Source organism: Anarrhichthys ocellatus, unplaced genomic scaffold (genome assembly GCF_004355925.1).
Source record: "Anarrhichthys ocellatus isolate YVR2014 unplaced genomic scaffold, GSC_Weel_1.0 scaffold14, whole genome shotgun sequence".
In the NCBI taxonomy this organism is placed as follows: domain Eukaryota; kingdom Metazoa; phylum Chordata; class Actinopteri; order Perciformes; family Anarhichadidae; genus Anarrhichthys; species Anarrhichthys ocellatus.
In genome coordinates this window covers 8,228,086-8,248,898 of record NW_022280044.1, presented here as the reverse complement: position 1 = coordinate 8,248,898, position 20,813 = coordinate 8,228,086, and the positions used below count along the sequence as shown (strand labels likewise).

General features: G+C 44.5%; 1 protein-coding gene across 2 annotated transcripts; it reads left to right on the top strand.

The window, feature by feature from the left end:
* Positions 1-3,302: 3,302 nt before the first annotated feature.
* On the top strand, positions 3,303-19,296 carry tent4a (terminal nucleotidyltransferase 4A). 2 transcript variants are annotated; one of them, XM_031853777.1, is made up of 13 exons: positions 3,303-4,330; positions 7,188-7,311; positions 8,016-8,062; positions 8,154-8,274; positions 9,006-9,113; positions 10,423-10,551; positions 11,623-11,836; positions 12,030-12,156; positions 12,271-12,374; positions 12,716-12,897; positions 14,246-14,404; positions 14,596-14,769; positions 15,786-19,296. In XM_031853777.1, exons 1-13 carry the CDS (start codon positions 3,507-3,509, stop codon positions 15,942-15,944), a joined length of 2,472 nt encoding a protein of 823 aa, XP_031709637.1. In that variant the 5' UTR covers positions 3,303-3,506; the 3' UTR covers positions 15,945-19,296. The 2 variants fall into 2 exon arrangements, with proteins under 2 accessions (XP_031709637.1, XP_031709638.1); XM_031853778.1 differs by having other exon boundaries at positions 3,305-4,330; positions 14,596-14,649; positions 15,786-19,295.
* The last annotated feature ends 1,517 nt before the right edge of the window (positions 19,297-20,813 follow it).

The window sequence follows — 20,813 nt, the reverse complement described above, 5'->3', positions numbered from 1 at the left end:
CATTTTTCTCTGGGTGCCATCAGAAAGACTTTTCTAATCACCTCATCATCTCAAAGTCCAGAGATAAGGTCAAGCGTGGGCCTCAATGACTCACTCATGCCTGTAATGAGAAGGAGAAGAGAGTGTCGCCTAAACACATCGCTCCTGTGAAGGGCTTCTGAGAAGAAGAAGAACTGCTGAGTGTGAAAGCAGGAGCATGTTGAGCATAAACCACTCTGATTGGATGAGTTTGTGTGTGACTGAATGAAGAGAGGAAGCCTGGGACAAAAGATGAGATTGAAACATTGCAATCGATCGTAACATCTCTTCTATTCTATTATTGCGTCATAATCACTAATTACCATGAGCCATATAATCTGATCAGTGTGGGTTAGGACTTTTCTGGAAGCAGTGTCTTTTTTTAACGATACTAATAATGCGATCTGCCTTGTTCTCAGTGTTCCTTTAAATAAATGTAGATAGGAAACAAGTGCAATTATCGTATTGCTTTGGGAAATCCATATGCAAGTGAAAATGACATAATTGCATTGAAGCACATTTTACGTTCCACAGTGTAAGGATCCCAAAAAGCGACTCCCATAACTCTTGAACAGTTCTCCCTTTCCCCAGTGGAGGACATTCTCCGACACCATGTTACAGCCAAGGCCACGTGATTATGGATTGTATTAATTATGTTGCTTTTGAAAAGATGCTGTCATCGTTTTTACTCGTCAATAAATAATAGGACGTCCGAGTGTGATGAGAAACGAAGGCTGTGTGCCGCTGAAGGCCACGCGGAGTGGCATCCTTCATGTCCGAGGTCTCCACCTTCTCTCTCTTACTCTTCCAGGCTGTTTCCTCTCTGTATCCTCTTTGTCCACGCTTCTTGTAATTGCATCACTATATTACACAGCCAGCATTTACTGAACCTGCCATCTGAGTAGAACACCATTCATCTTCAGGCAAGCGCCAATGGATTTTCTTTTCATATGCAAAGCATGTGAGTGAACCGGCTTGTAATCATAGACTGTATAGAAGACGTGGACGTAGTCACCTTGACGTCACACTTTGGCTTGTGGTCTGCCGTTTTGAAGCCTCGAGTTTGCTATTTTACTGTAGCCATCTTGGCTTTTGCAACCAGAAGTGAAGGGGGTGGAGCCAAGTACAACGGAAATCTGAATTAAAACCGAATTATTATAATACATTTATTTAATTTTTTGTTTTTCTGGAGCTTTTGGACGAAAAAAAATTGAAGAACAAAGTACGTAAATTTATTTAATAATGCAAAAAATGTATTGATCGATTAAAAAATAATTCGTTGCAGAGTTTGGTGAAATTACAATGTTAAGTTATTTTTACCCTTTTTTGGGACTGTTTGTGTGTGTTTTCACAGAAAACATGCTCCGGTTAATGCACGTTTTGCTGGTTTAAAATGTGTGAAAAGCATGATATCCAAAAAGCAAAATATGTAGAAAATAAAATAAAATGGAAAATAAGCAATGCATTAAAACGTTGAACCTCAGTTATTGCCTGCAGGTGGTGCAGGTGTTAAAATTAATGAAGCTATGTTTTTCCTTGCCGGTATATGTCACACATCAGCATGGCTTCAGGTCTAAACAGCCAGCTGTTACTTTTCTTGCATTTTCTGGTTGCAGGTTGGCTGGAACTGCAGGTCCAGATTTGTAGTTCTGAACCTCCAGGAGCTGGGTCCATTGTTTGTTGCTGTATAAAACCCCCACAGTGTGGCTGATGCACCACAGGCAATATGTTCATGTGTAGCAATGTGAAATAGCTGTTGATAGAACAGTGAAACTACAGCTCTCCACTAATGTGGGTTAAATATGTGGAACATGCTGCAGCCTCATTATCATTCAAGCCACATGCAGTCTCAGACTACTGCATGCTTGCTTAATATTATCTGCTATTACTGTTATGCCTGAGAGCCTGTTGACTTTTCCAGCCCTGTCTCTGTCTGTATATATATATATGTGTGTGTGTGTGTTGGGCATCTGTCAGCTACGGTCTGGTCGCCACCAATGTGGTAATCCCATAAAAGCTGACAATGAGGCAAACCAGCCTTGAAATGACACACACACACTGGCACACAGTCGGTGTTGCCGTTTGGCTTGAGCCGAGACTGTGACGTGAGACATGAGAGGAACAACCTATTCAGTCTGGTGTTACACTCACAACGCCCGTGTTTCACACAGCGTTGGATGGAGGGAGATGGGAAGAAGAGCCTAGATCTACACAGGCGTGCAGCAGGAGTGAGCAGCTGTGTGTATACTGTATGTCTGAGTGTGTTACACAGAGAGCTACATATCCTAGCTGACACATAGTTTGCTCTGGGGTTTTTTTCCTTGACTCTGTCACATGCTGCACGTGAGTAGCAGGGGTTGGGCGCGGGCATTATGCAAGACTCTCTTTTAGGTATACTGGTTAGTCCTCATCCAGCCTGCCTCGGCTCCATCACAGAGCCTAATGGGCTGGGAGATGGCTGTTTCTGGGGCCGGGTGGTTTACAGAGTGTGGGATGATCAACACCACCTGCTGCGTGTTGCCCCTCGAAAATCAGCGTTTGGATCCACGGGGCAGCAGAGTACATCTGGAATAATAAACAGAAAAAAAGGAGCTCCATTTGCGCTTAGACAGTGAAGGAAAAAAAAAAAAGTGTGTTACCCTGTGGAATGCAGAGTTTGTATGTATGTGAGCAGCATTTCAAGGGCCAGAGGTGGTGATTGTGGCCCCTGGCAGTATGTGAGGTGGCAGCTGACAACACAATATGGTCTCCCTCTCTGTCTAATGTTTATGTAAATTGTATTGCAGAGTAATGTTTCCTATCATTTCTAGGGTTTCACATGTTTACAGTGTGGGTATTTCTCTGCCGGGCTTACCAGGACAGGCAGATTCCCTTAATGGACCCCAAATCCACAGCTTTGAATATTCATAGATACGTGATATTTTTTTCATATGTGCCAATACTAGAATTTATACAGTTAATATGCCCAGCCTCATATTGATAGGGGATGCCCTATGAACCCCCCACCCATTCCCTCCTCCCTTTGAAGAGAGAGTAGTCTTTATAAGGCTTCAAGAGCCACTGAGCCACAGGACCCTTTATTCATTATTAACGATGCACCGTGGACTCATTACTTGTTGTGCATGTATTCAAAAAAGAAAAGAAAAGGAAATATGTATGCCGTGCAATTCATCAATCGGCCGGAGGGATGGAAGGTGTGGGCGTATGGGGGTTTTAAGAAATCCCTCGTAGTGCGCATGCGCATAGATTTGAAGCGAATACGCCATATTGAATTCCCGTAGGAAACGACTAGCATTTTTTTTTTCTCCCCCAGCTAGCGGTGTAACGGGGACAGTTTCTCAATGGTTCCTAGTTCGGTTTAATGTTTAAATACTTCTCTTTTCGTCACCCCGGACAAAGCGGTACCCGTTGAGAGGTCCAGGCCGCAGGCTCGGTAGCGTGCATTAGCTATACTTGTAGGAGGGGGTGTTACCAGAGAGAGAAGTTGAATGGATCCGAGGGTAGCTTGGATTCAGCCCGAACAGAAAGGACCTGCGAACGCCTTATGGATGCACGTCTGGGAGACCTCTCAGGGAGTACGGACACTCTCCGCTCAGCACCACCAGCTCCACAACCAGAACCACAACCAGTGCGTGAATTACGCAGCGTTGGATGTTTTAAAAAATGTGGCCACCGCGGTGGTGGCATCGGGCAACAAGAAGAGCATTTGCAGCAGTAACGTTACTGCCGGTTTGAGCAACGGCAGCAGTAGCCATCGCAGCATCATAAACGGCACTACTACTAGTATTAATGGCACTGCGCTGTCCAACGGGAATGTAACACACAACTCTTTCACCGCGACGCACGCAGCTGATCCAGGATCCGTCTCGTCGTCGTCGTCGTCCTCGCAGGAATCCCGGACCGACAGTCCGCCTTCTTCCAGCTGCTCGCTCGAAAGGACTACTACTGTTGGAAATGCACCGGGCAACGTTAATAAAAACGTCGGGGGTGCCAATCTGCTCTTCAACGTGAGGGACAGCATGGACAATAATGTCAACCTTTACCACCATCATCGCCACCATCATCATCATCACCTACAACAGGAGCACCCGGCTTTTAATTTACAGCAGATTTGCGTGAAGCGCCATCAGGTCCACCCCTCTCCTTTACCTGTAAACCACACACACAACCATCACCACCCGGGCCGGAGGAAAATTGACAACAAAGCGAGCACTTATGGGATGAATTACTTGCTTTCAAACTGCACTAATGGCAATTACGCGAGCACTTGGACGCCTTGGAAGACGAGGAAGTACAGCCCCGGGGTCCTCGGGTGAGTGAACACTTATCACTGCTTTTTAGGATTTAGAAGGTTGACGTTGACATCTGTCGTTTGAATTGTTAAAAAGCCGTTGGGAATTTGTATTTTGTTGCATGTGTCAAGTATCATTGTACATGACGTTCCAACGTGATGTAGCTATTCGTTTCCCCAACGCAGTAAACGCGATCTACGTTAGCAGCGTAAACTGGAGTTGGGCTGTTTGCTGGATAGCTAAAAAAAAAAGGCTACCGTTAGATTAGTTGCGTAAAGAGCCCGGAAGTGCTCAGATTTTTGTCTGCTCAAGTTTGAACTGTGCCGTTAAATAAAAAAAAAAATGTACAAATGTACAACTAACTATTGATGAGTACGATTTAAAAGACATGCATTAATGGGAAGTGTATAACAATACACATAATCACAGCATCAAGTACTCTTTTGTAGTGTTTGGAGATTTATTTAGAAGGTTTTGACCGGATATGTAATCCGTTGGTTACCGTTAGCATGACTGATTAGCCTATAGCTAGCTCAGCTAACGGCTTTTCCCCTTTTGTCTCCACATTGAAGTTGGGAAACTAGCAATTTTAAAAATTAAATCGATAATCTTTCGTCAAGCAAATAAGAGTGAGCCGAATGAAATATAAAACGCTAAATAGCTAACTGGAATAATTATAAAATACTACGACCAGGTCTTAGCTAATGGGGTTGAATAACACTAAACTTATGTTAATGTTGGGTGAATTTATGTGCCTGAACTATTCCTAATGACTTGATCATAAAAGTTACATTTAGAGTATGATACAACTTTAAAGGAGGAGCATTGATATTGTATGTTTCAGTAGTTTTCATAGCATTTCATTACACTTTACAGTTTACTTCAAAAGTGAAGTTTATTAATACGTTAAGTTGTGCAGTCTTCTTTGAATTCATTGTGTTAAAGTTCTGGACAGTTGGCCTTTTTAAACTCTGGTTATTCTGGGTACAGTTATGGTTTACTCTCTTTTCACAGGTTGTTCCTCATGGAGCTCTCTCAGGGTGACATAAGATATGTCCCAGACAGGCTGGGACATACTGTACATATCTAGTAACGTAACGTTACACTGTTGGTGTAGTAAGAGCAGTGTAACTGAATATAATATGATTTGTTATGTTATCATGGTAGGTATTATGCTCTGGCAGAAGCCTTCATCCATAAGAAATGACAGAGGAACTCCCAGATGTGTTGCACGACCTTGTGATATTTGTAATGGCTGGTTGCACCCATCTAACTTCTTAATTAATACTGCGTACTGCAGGTAGTGAATTAATAAAAAGGTGTGCTTTTCTTCAGGTATTTGTGTTTGCACACGTTTTTCTGATGCAAGTTTTGACTTGTGCACTAATAAGTCTTGCAGTAGCTTGCCTCCAGGGGCTCTGTTTGAAGTCACACACACAGAGGGATCTGCCCTTCAGATTGAAAATGCTAATACTTGTGCGGTGGTGCTGTCTTGATATTGTGAAGATCAGAGTAGGTTTGGCTTGATAACAAACTCTGGTCATGTACTGCACCTTTGAAGACTGTTTATTACTTTAACACTGGGTCCTAAAGTTATGTTTGACCCTAAACTATTTTTTTCAGGGATGGCTGCGACAGCAGTTCTTCTGACTGTGGGTGGGGGCCCAACAATTACCATGGCGGGCTGTTGGCATGTAAACACCCTGGTCTGCTGGCAGAGAGTTTTGAACCAAAGAGTGGGCACATCATGGGCTGACTGCATATCCTCCAGGGCTCTTGTAATTGATTGCGACAGTCTCCCTGTTCTGTATTTCACACTGACGTCATGGTATGCGTTCCTAGAAAAATGAATGGCCACGGGGTTGAACAGAGTTCCACTGTTCTAAAGCATTTGACCGGTCAGAAATCTTTAGATTCAGCCCAAACACAAAACCATACCATAGGGCAATGATTATGAAGCCTGTGACTTCAGGCGTACTGGGTGATGGGGGCCTTTGTGTTAAAGTTGAGTAAAACACTCAGGGCCATGTCGGCTCTGTGAGGGTTTAAAATCCTCAGAAAACCTTAAAGGTGTGTTGTACCTGTCTCTTGATGAGGAACACATATCCTCAATGATGGTAAGATAAGACTTCTACAAAAACCTAGACCGTGACCACTTTTGTTGTGTCTTATTTCTCGTGGTTATGTTAAGCTCTGTGGTTTGTGTTATGTATAGGGCTACGTGTAGTATTACGGTTAGGTTAGAGAAAAAGGCTCGGACTCAAATGATATGTGATCCTAAAAAACTTCTTTGTTCCGTCACACTTGAGCAATTTTTTTCCCCGGCGGCTCCTGTTTGCACATCGTATTGTTAAATAAAAAACTAAAACCTAAGTGGCTCCCAATGGGCAGGCCAGCCACACAGTGTATGAATGGTAGAAAGGTGCTACATAAATGCACTCTGTTTACCTTTTTCATAAGTACAGCACCAGATTAGGTCTTTGTCTGATCAGGTCTGCAGTAAAGTAGCAGCTATCAAAACTCATGCAGCATACAGCAGCGTTACTTTGCTTCCTCGGCTCTGGGCTGATGGGGGTTAACCTGCACCGTGATAAGAAGGAGGCATATCTTGGGCCATCTGGAGAGGTTTTTTTTCATCTTTTTCCAAACTGTAAGCCAAAAATGTGTGAATGCGTAAGTCAGTCTTTTTAGAAGATACCCTCATATGATTGTTAGTTATGTATAACTTCACAATAAGAAATGTGAAACACTCAAAATGAAAAGAGATATTTCACATCATGTACAGTTCCTTCTCTCAATCCAGGCGTCGTCCTGCTCTGTGTGGAGCATAATAACTGTGACTGAGGTGAGAATAACCGTTGCCCGTCTCCCTCTTAGACTCCATGAGGAGGTGATGGACCTCTACAACTTCATGTCTCCTCGGCCAGAGGAAGCAGCTATGAGGAAGGAGGTGGTGAGCCGGATAGAGATGATCATTAAGGAGCTGTGGCCCACTGCAGATGTAAGAGACACACACACACACACACACGTGTCATGAACTCTTTCTCGTTTGGGACCAGTGACCTTCTGGAGGCAACTGATCCTGAGACAACGTCTCTCAAAGGAATATTTCTAAATAGAGCTGGAGGACCCTGCAGCTGGTTGAGAAGTAGTGTTGATGTAATGCCCCTCTCTTTACTTCATCATGTGAAACACACGCAGTGGTGATTTGTTGGCTGCCACTCTTCCCTCCTCCCACCGTGAGCCAGAGTGTCGGGTAAATGGATCAAGCCCCTGATTTGTACCAGCCTCCCTTTTCATTTCAGCCTATTAATCCCGGCCTGTCTTTGTGCTCTGGCCTCGTCGTATTCACCAGACGGAAAGGGAGAGAACTCCACTCTGCTTCCTTTTGGAGAGCTTTCACTTGCAGACCCCAAAAGGACTTTTTTTCTAACTATTGTGTACTTAATTTGGCACCTTTACTGTCCCTGAAGTGGGAATACTGAGTTCTTGATAGTTTGCAGAGATGGAAACCTTTTCTGAATCTGAAAATGAATGTGCTTGTGGAAAGCACCTGTGGTTGAAGCCGCTCTCTTCAAGTGGATAGATTGTGCCGTAATGCCCCCAAAATCAAACTCTCTCAATCCTTAACCGGCTCTGTCTTTAACAGATGAACCACTCAGATTTTTGCTCATTTTCATATTTCTTCATCATTGTTGTTTCCAGGTCCAAATATTTGGCAGCTTCAGCACAGGGCTGTACCTTCCAACAAGGTAAGACACTAGTATTAATGTAAACTTTATCCCTGGTGTGTTTTCGTGGCCAGTATTTTAACGTCCCGAATGTTGTTTTTTTTCCCCTCAGCGACATTGACCTGGTGGTGTTTGGGAAGTGGGAGCGCCCCCCGCTGCAAGAGCTGGAACAGGCTCTCCGCAAGCACAACGTGGCCGAACCGTTCTCCATCAAAGTGCTGGACAAAGCCACGGTGAGTAACCGGGGCCGGTTCCTGTGTTCACATCGAGGCCCGAAATAAAGCCACACCGGAGAATTTAGAAGAAAAATGAGGATTTCATATCCCACCTTCAGTGATGAGCAATGATCTGGCACCACAGAATAGTACGACAGTTAATTTCGGTCCCCCAAAAGGTTTAATTCTTCACGGTAAGTAATAGAACATAACAGTCCCAGTAAATGGGGAACGGATTGTAACAAACGCAGCCAAACCAACATTTGGCAGCACTTATTACACTCCGAGAAAAGTTCGTCTGTGTTTTTTAAATGGTCAGTAGGATGTGTAAAGCTTTGGCTCGTTACCTCATTACCTCCATGAGGGGAGAAGAAGAGACTCAATTAGTGTCGTCCATCTGTTTGCGTGATACATGGCACACGCTGCTAGTTGTGTGGGGATCTTTTTCCTGTTGACCTGTAAATATACAGTATGTGCCAACTATAATATTGCAAAAGCAGCTCTAGTTCACCAAAAAATGTAAAATTGGTCATCAACTACTCACCCTCAGGTCAACGATTCCCCCCCCTTTACTTCTGTCTGTTCTTTTAGTCGTTTTTCTGTTTGAAGTTAAAACATTCATTTTGCATTATTTTTTAAATTAGCGATTGGGTCTCAAAGGCTGTCAGTTGGAACAGATGGCTTTCGTGTCCTCAGCTGGTGACTTCACCGTAACGTTTGCTAATTCACGTCTCTGTCTCTCCCTTCAGGTGCCAATCATCAAGCTGACCGACCAGGAGACCGAGGTGAAGGTGGACATCAGCTTCAACGTGGAGACTGGAGTGAAGGCGGCGAGCTTCATTAAGGATTATGTTAAGGTGAGATACACCTACCTGTATTGGTGATGCACATTGTTTTCATAGTGTTATTTAATCAAATGATGCACACAAGTCCAGACGGGGATTGTGAATTGAAGAAATCCGGCCACAACGCACATTACTGCGTACTACGCAGATATGGAGGAAGAGAGCAGCAAAAGGTCCCGTAGACGTATTTAAGTAAAAACCACCAGAGGAGTCGCATAATTGCCATTTTACAGTGGGGTCTAAATACAGCTACTTTGGAAATTCCCGCTGTGAATCAGGCAAGCCAGCAGTTAAAAGCATTACACTTTAACTTCACTCCAATCTTGAATTGGCACTTCTCATTTCCAAAGTGAAGCTGGGACCGACCCCAGCAACTGTGCTCAGAATAATATCCTCTTAACTCACACAGAGTCTGCGCATGGCTGAAGATCTTGCTGCCAAATCGACTCAGTGGAGGTGAAAGGCGGCCCGTGGCTCTGACAGAAAGATCTCTGCCTGCTTTAGTCTCGGTGGTGGCAGCTAACGCAAGAGAGGAATTCCAGGAGCTGATGTTCCAGCGAGTCTTGGCCTTTTTTCATTTTCTTTGGTTGATTTTAGTGTGATGGTTTTCTGGGTCTACGTGTCGGAGCTTGAAAGCCTGCTGTCGACTACCACAGTCAGCATCACTCCGGTGGTGGTGGTGGGTGTGACGGCTTCCAGTGCAGTCACTGAGAGGTCAACCTGAAAGTTCATGCTCGTGGGTCACATTTCCATGCAGCCAGTCGTGGTCTCACTTCTCAAGGGGAGACACCCCATGAGCGAAACATTGGTTTTTATGAGCTGCTCGATTTTAAGATTCTGGGCTGTTTTTTTGTTTCTTTATTGTTTCAGAATATTGGAAAGAAAACATCCAAAATACACATTTAGGTGTTTATTTTACTGCTTTGTCTAATAGCAGTTCACCAAAAGTTAGAGACAGACTTTGATCACTTCATTTACTTATGTTAAATGAAAAAAAATGAATTATTTCCTTTGAGTGAAGTCCTTGAAAATGTCAAAATAGTCCTTGAAAACGTACTTGAAAGTCCTTGGCGTTTATTTTTGAATGTCTGCATGAATTGAAATGACATGATACACATGATCAATATTTCATGGTTGCCTAATAATTGCTGAATCGAAACATAATGAAATTGACTTAAATTCAAAAGGAAAGTGTAATTGCTCATTTGAATCTACTTTTTTGTTTCGTTTAAGGATTCTGTCCTCCGCTCTCTTCCCGTTACCTAACCCAGAGTTTGACTGAATCCGCCGTTCTCACATCCGTCTCTTCTTCCGCTTTCAGATGTATCCAGTGCTGCCTTACCTGATCTTTGTCCTCAAGCAGTTTCTGCTGCAGAGAGATCTAAACGAAGTCTTCACTGGAGGAATCAGCTCGTACAGCCTGATCCTCATGGTCATCAGCTTCCTACAGGTACAGTGAGACGCAGACACACACCCCTAAACATGTTGTACAAACAGAAAGCATCCCAGGGGAAGGAAGCGGCCGCAGCTGCACGCTGGAGCTTAGAGGTAACAGCAGTGCTATAAAAGTGCTGCAGTATTGTAGCCTATTGGCCACGGTGTGTTACACCGTGGCCATAGTAAGATAGTAACACCAACACTGATGGTAGTAGCAATAACAGCATGCACAGTAGAATTAGTAGTAAACAGCTTCCCACATATCCAGTGTTGTACATGGACACATGGATTACTCTAAAAATCACTAGTAACTCATGAAATACAGAATAGTAATGTCGTATTATTCCCAGATAGCGGTGTGTGTGTGTGTGTGTGTGTGTGTGTGTGTGTGTGTGTGTGTGTGTGTGTGTGTGTGGGTGTGTGGGTGGGGGTGTGGGTGTGTGGGTGGGGGTGTGTTGTGGCGGCGGCGGCGCTGTCCCGGGTGCTGAATTGTACCAGAGGAGAGCGACAGACAGGTTTTTTTTATGTTATATACTGGCTAGGCTACAGTTTATTCATTCATTCAACATATAAGCTCATTTCCTATTTCTGTGATTTATTTGATGGAATTATTGTACATTTGTTTTGTGATTTTCATTTCAATAAAAAGGAAAAGCCGTGACAAGATGTTTGTCATCTCTCAATAGACAATGATGGCAAAGTAAAGCACAATATAAGTAAATAATGGCCACGAGTTAAGAGGAAAGTTTGACAGCTTGTGTTGTCGTCGTCGTCGTCCCCCTCCCCCCCCAGCCGTTTAATGCACAGACCGGACCGGGATGCTCCACGTGTTAAGAAGCCACTGCAGAAAGAGCTTTTACTTCCAAGCAACTGTAATATATCTGACTGCTTCTCTGGCTGAGTGAAGGATGAGAGGTAATGCTCGTAGATAGAAGGAGGTTAAGGAGGAGGTGATATATTTCTCTCTTAAGCTTCGAAGCTCCAAAAAGTCTATATATAGGGACAGCCCTATAATCTTAACGAATGCACAGCAACACTTGCTTTCTATACATACTAATCCAGTCTTCCTGCGCTTGCCCTTCAGCTCCATCCTCGTATCGATGCCAGGAACCCCAGTGAGAATTTGGGCGTGCTGCTGATCGAGTTCTTCGAGTTGTACGGCCGCCATTTCAACTACCTGAAAACTGGGATCCGCATCAAAAGTGGAGGCGCATACTTGGCCAAAGAGGAGATCATGAAGGCCATGACCAATGGATACAGACCATCCACGCTGTGCATAGAGGACCCGCTTCTCCCAGGTGTGTGTGTGTGTGTGTGTGTGTGTGTGTGTGTGTGTGTGTGTGTGTGTGTGTGTCGCAAGTTTACGATTACAGTGAACTCAAAATGAGGTTGTTGGGGAACTGTCATGCCATAGAGCTTACGACGCCATCTTGTTTCTCTTCCACCCTTTTAAAATGTACCTCTGTTTGTCTTCGTCTTTACTGCATGCAGGTAATGACGTGGGGAGGGGCTCCTATGGTGCCATGCATGTCAAGCAGGTGTTTGACTATGCCTACACTGTGCTGAGTCATGCTGTGTCGCCGCTTGCACGGTCGTATCCCAACAAAGACTCTGAAAGGTTTGCATTCAATCCACTCAACAGCACCAAAGATACCCAGAATAAAAGTGGTTCTCTTTTAAACCTGTCTGTCTGTCTGTCTGTCTCTCGCTCTCTCTCTCTCTGTGTCTGCAGCACCTTGGGGAGGATAATCCGGTTGACCCAGGAAGTTATCGACTACAGGGAATGGATCATTAAGAAGTGGGGGGGCAGGGATCTGGCGCGAACAGACAACAGAGGTACGACTCCTCAGACTTCAATATACAAATCTAGAGTAGTGAAGAAATAACTGCTTATGCTCTCCGTGATCATTTGAAGCCAGGACTGTATGAGGAGTACAGGGTTCAGAGGTTGACTCTGATACGTAGAAAACATCTTATAAAACTGATGTTTTCCGCTTCAATGAATTTGAAGTCACTGAATTCTATTAAAAGAAGAATTTTCAAAGTTCACCATTCTACTGAAAAAAAACTAAACTTTTCATGTATGAATAATAAATTCCACAGAGCAAAGTGTGTCAAATTTGTGAATTACTGAACCTTCCATCCTTTTTTTTTTTTTTTTTTTTTTTTTGTTGCAGTTTCACCTCCCAAGGAGCCGGCGTCGGAGCGGGAGCCCTGTATGCTCGGCGGGGGTGTCGGGACGGAGGAGCAGCAAAGAGAATCGGTGTCGCCCCACAGCGCCGACTCGCCCATGTCCATCTCCAGCCCCCAGCAGCACTCCTCCGCCTCCTCCGTCTCCTCGCTGTCTGGATCAGACAACGTAAGAACAACACACACACACACACACGTGTGATCAGCAGATAGGCACGCACTGGAAACAGCACTCGGTGTGGTTTCTGGCTTTTGTAGCTCAACAGATTGAAAGATACCATAGTTGTCAAGTGAATTCTGACATGAAGAGTTAATCCACATAAAAGCTACTTCTGTATACGTCATGACAAATTACTGCAGACCTATATGCAGTTTTATCTCTTGATATATTGTCTGGCACAACGAATATGTTGTGATTATGTAATGGACAACCAACGTAATGGAGTAATACAGACACCCACTTGGTATAACTACATGCAGCGTCATCTTTTTTCCCCCTGTCCAACCCATCTGTTGGGAGCCCCACAAATCTAATTTTAATGCACTATTAGCTACAAGTGTGAACCTGGTTGAGTTAATCATCCGTGTAAAACGGTTAATGTGAGAAGTGTTGAGTTTAAAGAAGGACTGCTATTCATAGCATGCATGTCCTTTACAAGGGAGAGAACTTTACCTAAAAACAGGGCCGGCTGTAAAGGCGTTAGCAGGACATAGACGGCAATGATGACGCTACAGTTTATGTACTCCAAAACTGATTTGGAAGCAAGGGTATCAATGTGAATGCCTGCATGTCAAAGTTACTGAAGCTCACTCCGGTGAATACATTACCCGGTTTAGTGCACCGAGGCAGCTATATGATGAATGTGAAATTCATATTAGGATCTTAGAAGCCTTTGGAGTGGCGTCATGATGCCAGAGGACATGGCTCTTTATGAAAGCCGTCGAGAGGGGAGAAGATGACGAATGGAAGGTGTCCGATGTGCTGGAGCTCCTGCGGGAGGGGGAGGGGGAGAGGGAGGGAGAGAGAGAGGGAGAGAGAGGGAGAGAGAGGGAGAGAGAGGGAGAGAGAGGGAGAGAGAGAGAGAGAGAGAGAGAGAGAGAGAGAGAGAGAGAGAGAGCTTTTGAAAATGATGAGATCATACAGAGAGAGCCAGTCTGCCCACAAGCCATGTAGCAAATCATATTCCGAAATAAACCATGCATCTGCACTGCATACAGCGAGCCAGAAGACAGAGTGGCCTCCTCCATGACCGTGTCGAACTGACCACAAGGTTGCAGGCGTGTAAGGAGAAGCTGAGGAAGCTAAGCGGGTGCTTTGTTTGCTTGGGGCCTAAACATATTGGATGAAGGGTGTGTCGTGTGCAACATGTGGAGGCAGGCATCACATAGCCGTTCCTGAAGAACAAGAACAACGAACACTGTCATTTCAAAAAGTGCTATTTTCACTACACAACAACAACAAGACATTCTCAAGCTTGCTCATCACGTTCTCTCTTTGCTTTTGTGTAATTCGCCAGGACTCCGATTCAGCGCTGCCGTGTCCCGTCCCTCCTCCAGCCATGCCGCCGTACCCGTCTTTCCCTCCTCTGGGCCTGGCTTTGCCACCGGGCCTCAACATGGGCACCTGCAAGCCCGGCATGGGAGGACACCATCTCCTCCTGCATCCAGGCTCGCAGGTAGGAATGTCCACAGGCACTCGGGATTACATCAGCTTAGATCATGAGGGGAAACAATATGATGTAGTGGATCAGGTTTAGGTAGTGTTCAGAGAACTATATCTAAAATATCAGACCAAGATGTTGCTCTTTCCTGTTGTTATTGTTATTAATTATATATGATATTAATTACTGTCCCTTTGGTCCTCCAGGCTCGCATCACACTGCCCGTTGGTCTAGCAATGCACTCCATGCCTGGCAGACAGGTGTGTATAGACACCGGGCTCCCCCCCTTCTTCCACATGCCCCCCCCAGCCCATGCTCATGCCCCCGCCCCCTCCAGCCCCCAGTCTCCGCCCAGCCCCCACTCCAGCCACACACACAAGGTAGGCACCGGATGCCACACGCACTCAAACGCACTGTTGAGGCAGACTTGCCTCTCACTCACACACACACACACACACACACACAAGTTCACACTCTCTCATCTCCGTTTCTCTTCCGTTCTCAGCCAAGTGTGTGATTTGTCTCTCTCGCACTCGCAAAAAGTTAAATTGCCATCTGTAGTCATAATTGATCTGTAAACACCGTCACTGCTGCTCAGTGGGCTGATGTTCCAACATCTGCTGTGGAAATGACAAAAACAGGGACCAACAGTTTAATCCAATTTTTAGTTCTTTCAGCCTGCTGGCTTATTGAAGGAATTGTTCAACTTTCTGGGTAATACGCTGATTCACTCTCTTGCTAAGAGTTAGATGGGAAGATTGATACCACTCTCACATTTGTACGTTAGTTATGAAACCACAGACAGTGGGAAGTTTTTGGGGCGACTGTGGCTCACTGGGTTAAGAGGGTTGTCTGGGAACCGGAAGGTCAAAACGGAGTGTTTCCCCCTAAACCTGGCTTTGTCCAAACGTTAAATAATCTGTTTACCAGCTAATTGTCTGGAATATAATCAGCTTTAAAACCACAACTACTGGCTAGTCCTACAGTTGTTGTTTTTGTACCAATTAATCAAATGATATACAACATTTAAAATAGTTCGATATGGAGTTTTTTTTAAAGTGAGCTAGGCTAGCTGTTTCCAGCCTTTACGCTAAGCTAAGCTAACTGTATGCTAGCAGTAGCTTCATATTTAGCATGTACACATGAGTGGTATCAATCTTCTCATCTAACTCTCAAAAAGCATATTTCACAAAATGTTTATGTCCATTTAAACAGCTAAGATCTCTTTAGTCCTCACAATGATCTGTGTTGTACCAGCAATGTGTAAGTGCATTCATTTGATTGGTTAGTGCAGTGACATCCAGCATGACATGGCAGCATAGTTTATGTAGTTGTTGGTGCACCATCAGTAAAGAAGTTAGAGGTTTATTTGTACATTCTCTCCAACACGCCTCAGAACGGAGCCAAGTTCAACGTGAAGGGCTTCCACAACCCGCCGCTGGTCAACAACCCGGTCCTGGCTAACCGCGGACACACACACAGTCACACACAGTACCACCGCAACACTTGGCGACGCAGAAAGAGGGACAGCCTCCCGGTCAGCCTCAGCAGATAGGAACCCCTCTTGGGATCCCTCTCCTCTCCCCTCCTGGCTCTGCGTTCGTCTCCAGGGAGGATGGACAGACAGACAGACAGGCCGACGGAGGACCAGAGACCAGCAGTTTTCACTCTGGGGCTGCCGTGAGATGGAACTACAGCCCCCAGCTCTGCATCTTCCTCCTACTGTCTCTTCCCGCATGACATTTGTAATTTCAGTATTACGTTACTTTCAGTAACCTCATCTTTGTTGCAGGTCTTTTTTGTTTATTTTTGTGAGACTTGGCGGTGAAGCCATTGCCAAGTCCACTTGACCTCGTCTCGACCGCTGCAGCCAAGCTGCCCGTGGTTCAGTGTTACTTTTTTTGTTTTTTTACAGTTTATACACTTTTTCATTTGTGCAATAATGTTATTTTTCTTTTTTGGAACTAAAGTAAATGCTTATTTAATTTTGTGTGTGTATATGTAAAGGCATTTTTATACAGTTGTTTTATTTTTGTAGAGTTTTACATTTTGTTTACGAAACCTTTCCCCAGGCAGCATCTCTGGAGTCGTTGTGTGTGCGTGTGCGCGCGTGTGTGTGTGTGCGCGTGTGTGTGTGTGTGTGTGTGTGTGTGTGTGTGTGCGCGCGTGCGCCTGTCTGTCGTCAGGTCGAGATAGACCCCGGTTCAAAGACACCCCACCCCCCCGATCTCTTCTTCTCTCCCTGACTTACTTGTGTTGTTCTGTTTGATAAAGAGAAGCGGGAACAGAAAGGGATACGGAGCTCTTACCTTCAGATTCCTTCCCTTTTCCTCCATCAGTCTTGTGAAAATGGTCGAGGTTAACGAGAAATTCCTCGTGGAAGTTATGTTCCTCGGTCCAGTTTGTCTCAGGCTTCCTGGAGGGACGTGGGAAGGATGGAAGTTGCACCCTGGGATATCCCGAGAAGCCAGAGTTGAGGATGTAATCCTGTGTTGGCCCAGAAGAGGTCGCTCCTGAGCAGATGGAGCTTCAGCAGTGCTACCTCCAGGTCGTATGTCTGTGCGTGTGTCCCTTGTGGGACTGTGCTTGTTGTCGTATTTGGTCTTTCGGGGGAAGGCGGGCAGTGACCTGCTAGTTTTGTGTCGTCCATCTTTCTCTCCACCGGAGGCAATTTTTTTTTTAAAAAGAAAAGCTTCCCGACTGCAGAGTTTTGGCCTGAAAGAGCCCGTTCTCTTAAACATATATGCTCGTGTCTTTTCATTTCCGTGGTCGTCTTATTTTATTACATGTTGTCGGAGGGTTGGGGCCGAGAAGGCAACAGCTCATCTAACTTGAATTTGAAGATCAATATTAGAGTCAGAGTGCAGACAAAAGAGCCTCCGATTCCAGGTTCAGAAGAACCTCTACTCGAGGGGCGTGTGTTGTGGAAATCTGATCCCAGGGCTGAGGTCAACTCTCGCCCGCAGCTGTAAATCAGTTCACAACAACACTAAGATGCTTAGCGATACGGTTTCCTCCTCTATGGTCCTGGACGGAGGAGGAGGAGGAGGAGGAGGGAGGGAGAGAGAGCGGGGGTCTTCTTGAACCAAGGACCCTCCTGAAAGGGAACTCGTATTTTGATTCCATTGAGGAATCTCGTGTATATTTGATTGCCAGGTACTTCCGCCAATTGTTTGCAATGCCTTCCTTTGTGTTTACTCGGAGTGTGCGTACGTCGTTTTTTCCGCGAGCACAAACGTGTCACGCAAACACACACACACCTGCAGACGTGACTCGCCCAGAACACTACACACGCTGGTGTTATTACTATGCAAGTGGATTATTCTAATTATTGTGTCAACTCTCCTCTTTCTGTTTTATTTAGTTTTCTCCCCAAAATGACAAAACCCTGCTTGTTGGACTGGAGTAATGTTACTGACTGTCAAGACTTACAAGTCAACTCATGTGAACTACAAGTCCATCCACTGACCCCCCCCCTTGTGTTTGTATGAAGGTCCTGATATGTTTTCAAAGTCTAGTTTTCCACATCCGTCAGTCACACGTGAGGAGTGTACGGAGGGATGTTGATGTGGGTGGTTGGGTCTGGGTCTGTGTAGTGTGTGTGACCTAGTGAAACGTGTGTGAGAACGTATCGAGACTCATGACTCGCCACCACCGCTTTTTAATCAGATGCTTCGTGAGCCAAGTGCACCCGAGAGAGCGACTTGCACTCTTGCAGGTGCACTTCAGAAGGGCCAGAGTGTCCACCAACGATTCTTTGACTCTGTTCAGTACTGTTACACTATTTGTGTTTCCCTTTTCATCTTTTAAACCATGGCAACTCTGACCCCACAGTCAAAACCGCACCTGGCATCAATTCAATCTCAGATGAAGGGTTTCGGTTTTGACCGATGGCTCAGCAGATTATGAGCTACTCATCATGTCCAGATAGAGAAAGTCCTCTCACGTTTAATGATTTGACCCAAATAACAATCATTATGGAAGCCACAGACTTCTCTTAGATGTGCCCAGACATACCATCGTACCCTTTCACCCTGTTTATTCCCTACAGGGGATTATTTCCATCCAAAGGGAGGTGATAGCGTTGGTGCATGAAATGCTCAGTTCCATGCACTCCTAGCCTGATTATCAATTGGATAACAAGGTGAATGTAGTTTCCAGCTGCATCCCTGACAGCCACTTCTGCTTTTTAGCGATTTAGAACCAGCAATGATGAGAGGCTGAAAAGATGAAATTGGTGACGGAAGGTTGTCGACTGGGTTTGAGTTGCCTGCATCTCCACACAGCAAAACGACTTGACATGCAGTATCCTGGAAGTCTGTATGGATTCAAACCTCAGCGGCTCGGTGCGCCTCACTCTCCTTGTTCACGTCTCCAGATGTGGTGTGAAAAGGAAGCGACAGAGTGGCCAGGACCGCTGAGATTTATTGCGTACATGTAGATGCAATGTAATATTACCCCCCTCCTTCCCTCCCTCCCTCCCATTGCGATACAATGAGGGATTTTAAACTGGCGGCTGCTGTTTAGAGAGAAGCGGCAGCCTCTCTTTGTCCTGGCTGATTCATGTGAGCAGTGGCCCTCTGAATGGACACGGAGCTACCGGTGGCCGGAGGGAACCACTGCCCAGCTTGTGGTTGTCGTTGTTTTTTTTTGACATTTTTAATGTAAATATATTTTTTTCTATTTTATTTTTTAATAAACATTTTAAAACTGCCAGTCAGCGTGTGTTTTGTTTTGTGTGTTGACAGATTCACATGGGCACTTAATGCTGCATTAATACAACAAACAAACATTATCAAACAAAGCTCTCATGGTAAAAATATAAGCAAAGAGTTGGCAAATGTAGGCCCTGTATCGGTCTCCACTATGTTGTTCTGTGTGTTTGGTGCTGTGCCGGTAATATACAGTGGGTCTACCAGAGCAAACCAGGGAAGGTGCAGCACGTAAAACAAGACTAAACCACTGTAGAGCTGACGAGAAGTGATAATTCTCATAGGTTTGTTACGACTAGTGAAACCTTTAATGTTATCGGAGTCATTTGACCCATTGTTCATATGAAAATATATCGATTGGTGCAGCTTTAACTTCTTGATTTATCTCCAACTAGTCTGAACTCTTGTGGTTTAGTTCCCTCTGTGTCTGAGAGGCTCTGGTATCCTCCTCAGTCAACATGTGATTCTTCTCATCAACACCGGGTGGTGCTCGTGTGCTGCTGTTTGGGAGAATTGGGAGAACCTCTCAAACTCAAAGTACACTTTAACCCCTTAAACCAAGCTTCACATTGAGGATCCTGGTCCACTTGTCTTAACCTCGTTGACCTAAAAGCTTTGGATGAAGGTGAAAGGGCCACAAAGTGAGCGTTGAATTGTGAGTCATATGGATCCGTGTTCAGAGTCAGTGAGGTGGAACAACATAGAGAGGAAGATAGTGTAATCAAAGTTTTCTCAGAGGAGACAGAGTTAAGGGCCTATCTCTTTAATGCTGTCAATTTACTGAATTGTGTCTATTCAGCTTAGAAATGTGGTGCATTTTCACAGAAAATCAACAGAAAACTAAAGTCAAGAATGATAAATATAAAGTAGCAACAATAAAATAAATATGTAAAATATATCTTTTGCAATAAACTGTACAGTGTGTAAAGCAAAAGAGGATGAAATCGACACAATATTGACTAAAGAATGTTCACAATATGAAGAATATGTGTAAAAATAATCCAAATTTTGGGTTGGGTTGGACCAGAAACAACAAACTGAGATGCAAAAGAAAGGGGGCTAATGTCCGAGGAGGAGAAAATGAAAGAAGAGAAGTATGACTGGAAGAAAGAAAAGATGGACAATATGCAGATTAATAAACCTGCAGGATTATATTCAGTGTGCGGAGCATACAGTTTAAATTTCTGCACTGTCTCTTTAAATTGAGCAGCCAGTAGTAATCCTCAATCTGAAGGGGAGAGTAGAGTCAAGTTCACCAGAACACAAGCAATCACTTCCTGTCATCGTTTCCAATGCCGCTTCTCTCTAAACAATTTATAATCAATTAATTGTGTCAGATCTTTGTGCTACTTATATAACTACTTATTATTACTAACATAAAAACTGTGTTCAAGGCAAGGCTGGTTTATACACTGTATAAAAGGTGTAATTCCCTCAAGGACCCTGACCCACAGGGGCCCCCAGAAGCACCATTTTCACTGTATGACCATGTGTTTTTGGTTTTTTAATTAATTGTAACTTTGTTTGGGAATATGGGAGTATATGCCACTAAAGCACAATATCAACAGGTGCTTCCTTCTTTATTACATAGAGCCCTTAAGGCCATGTCTTGAAGAGGGTCCCTGTATCAAAGTCTAGACTTTCATTACTGAGATAATACTGTGCACAGATGATGCAGTCCAGAGTAATTACATCTTGTGGGTATGTTCCAA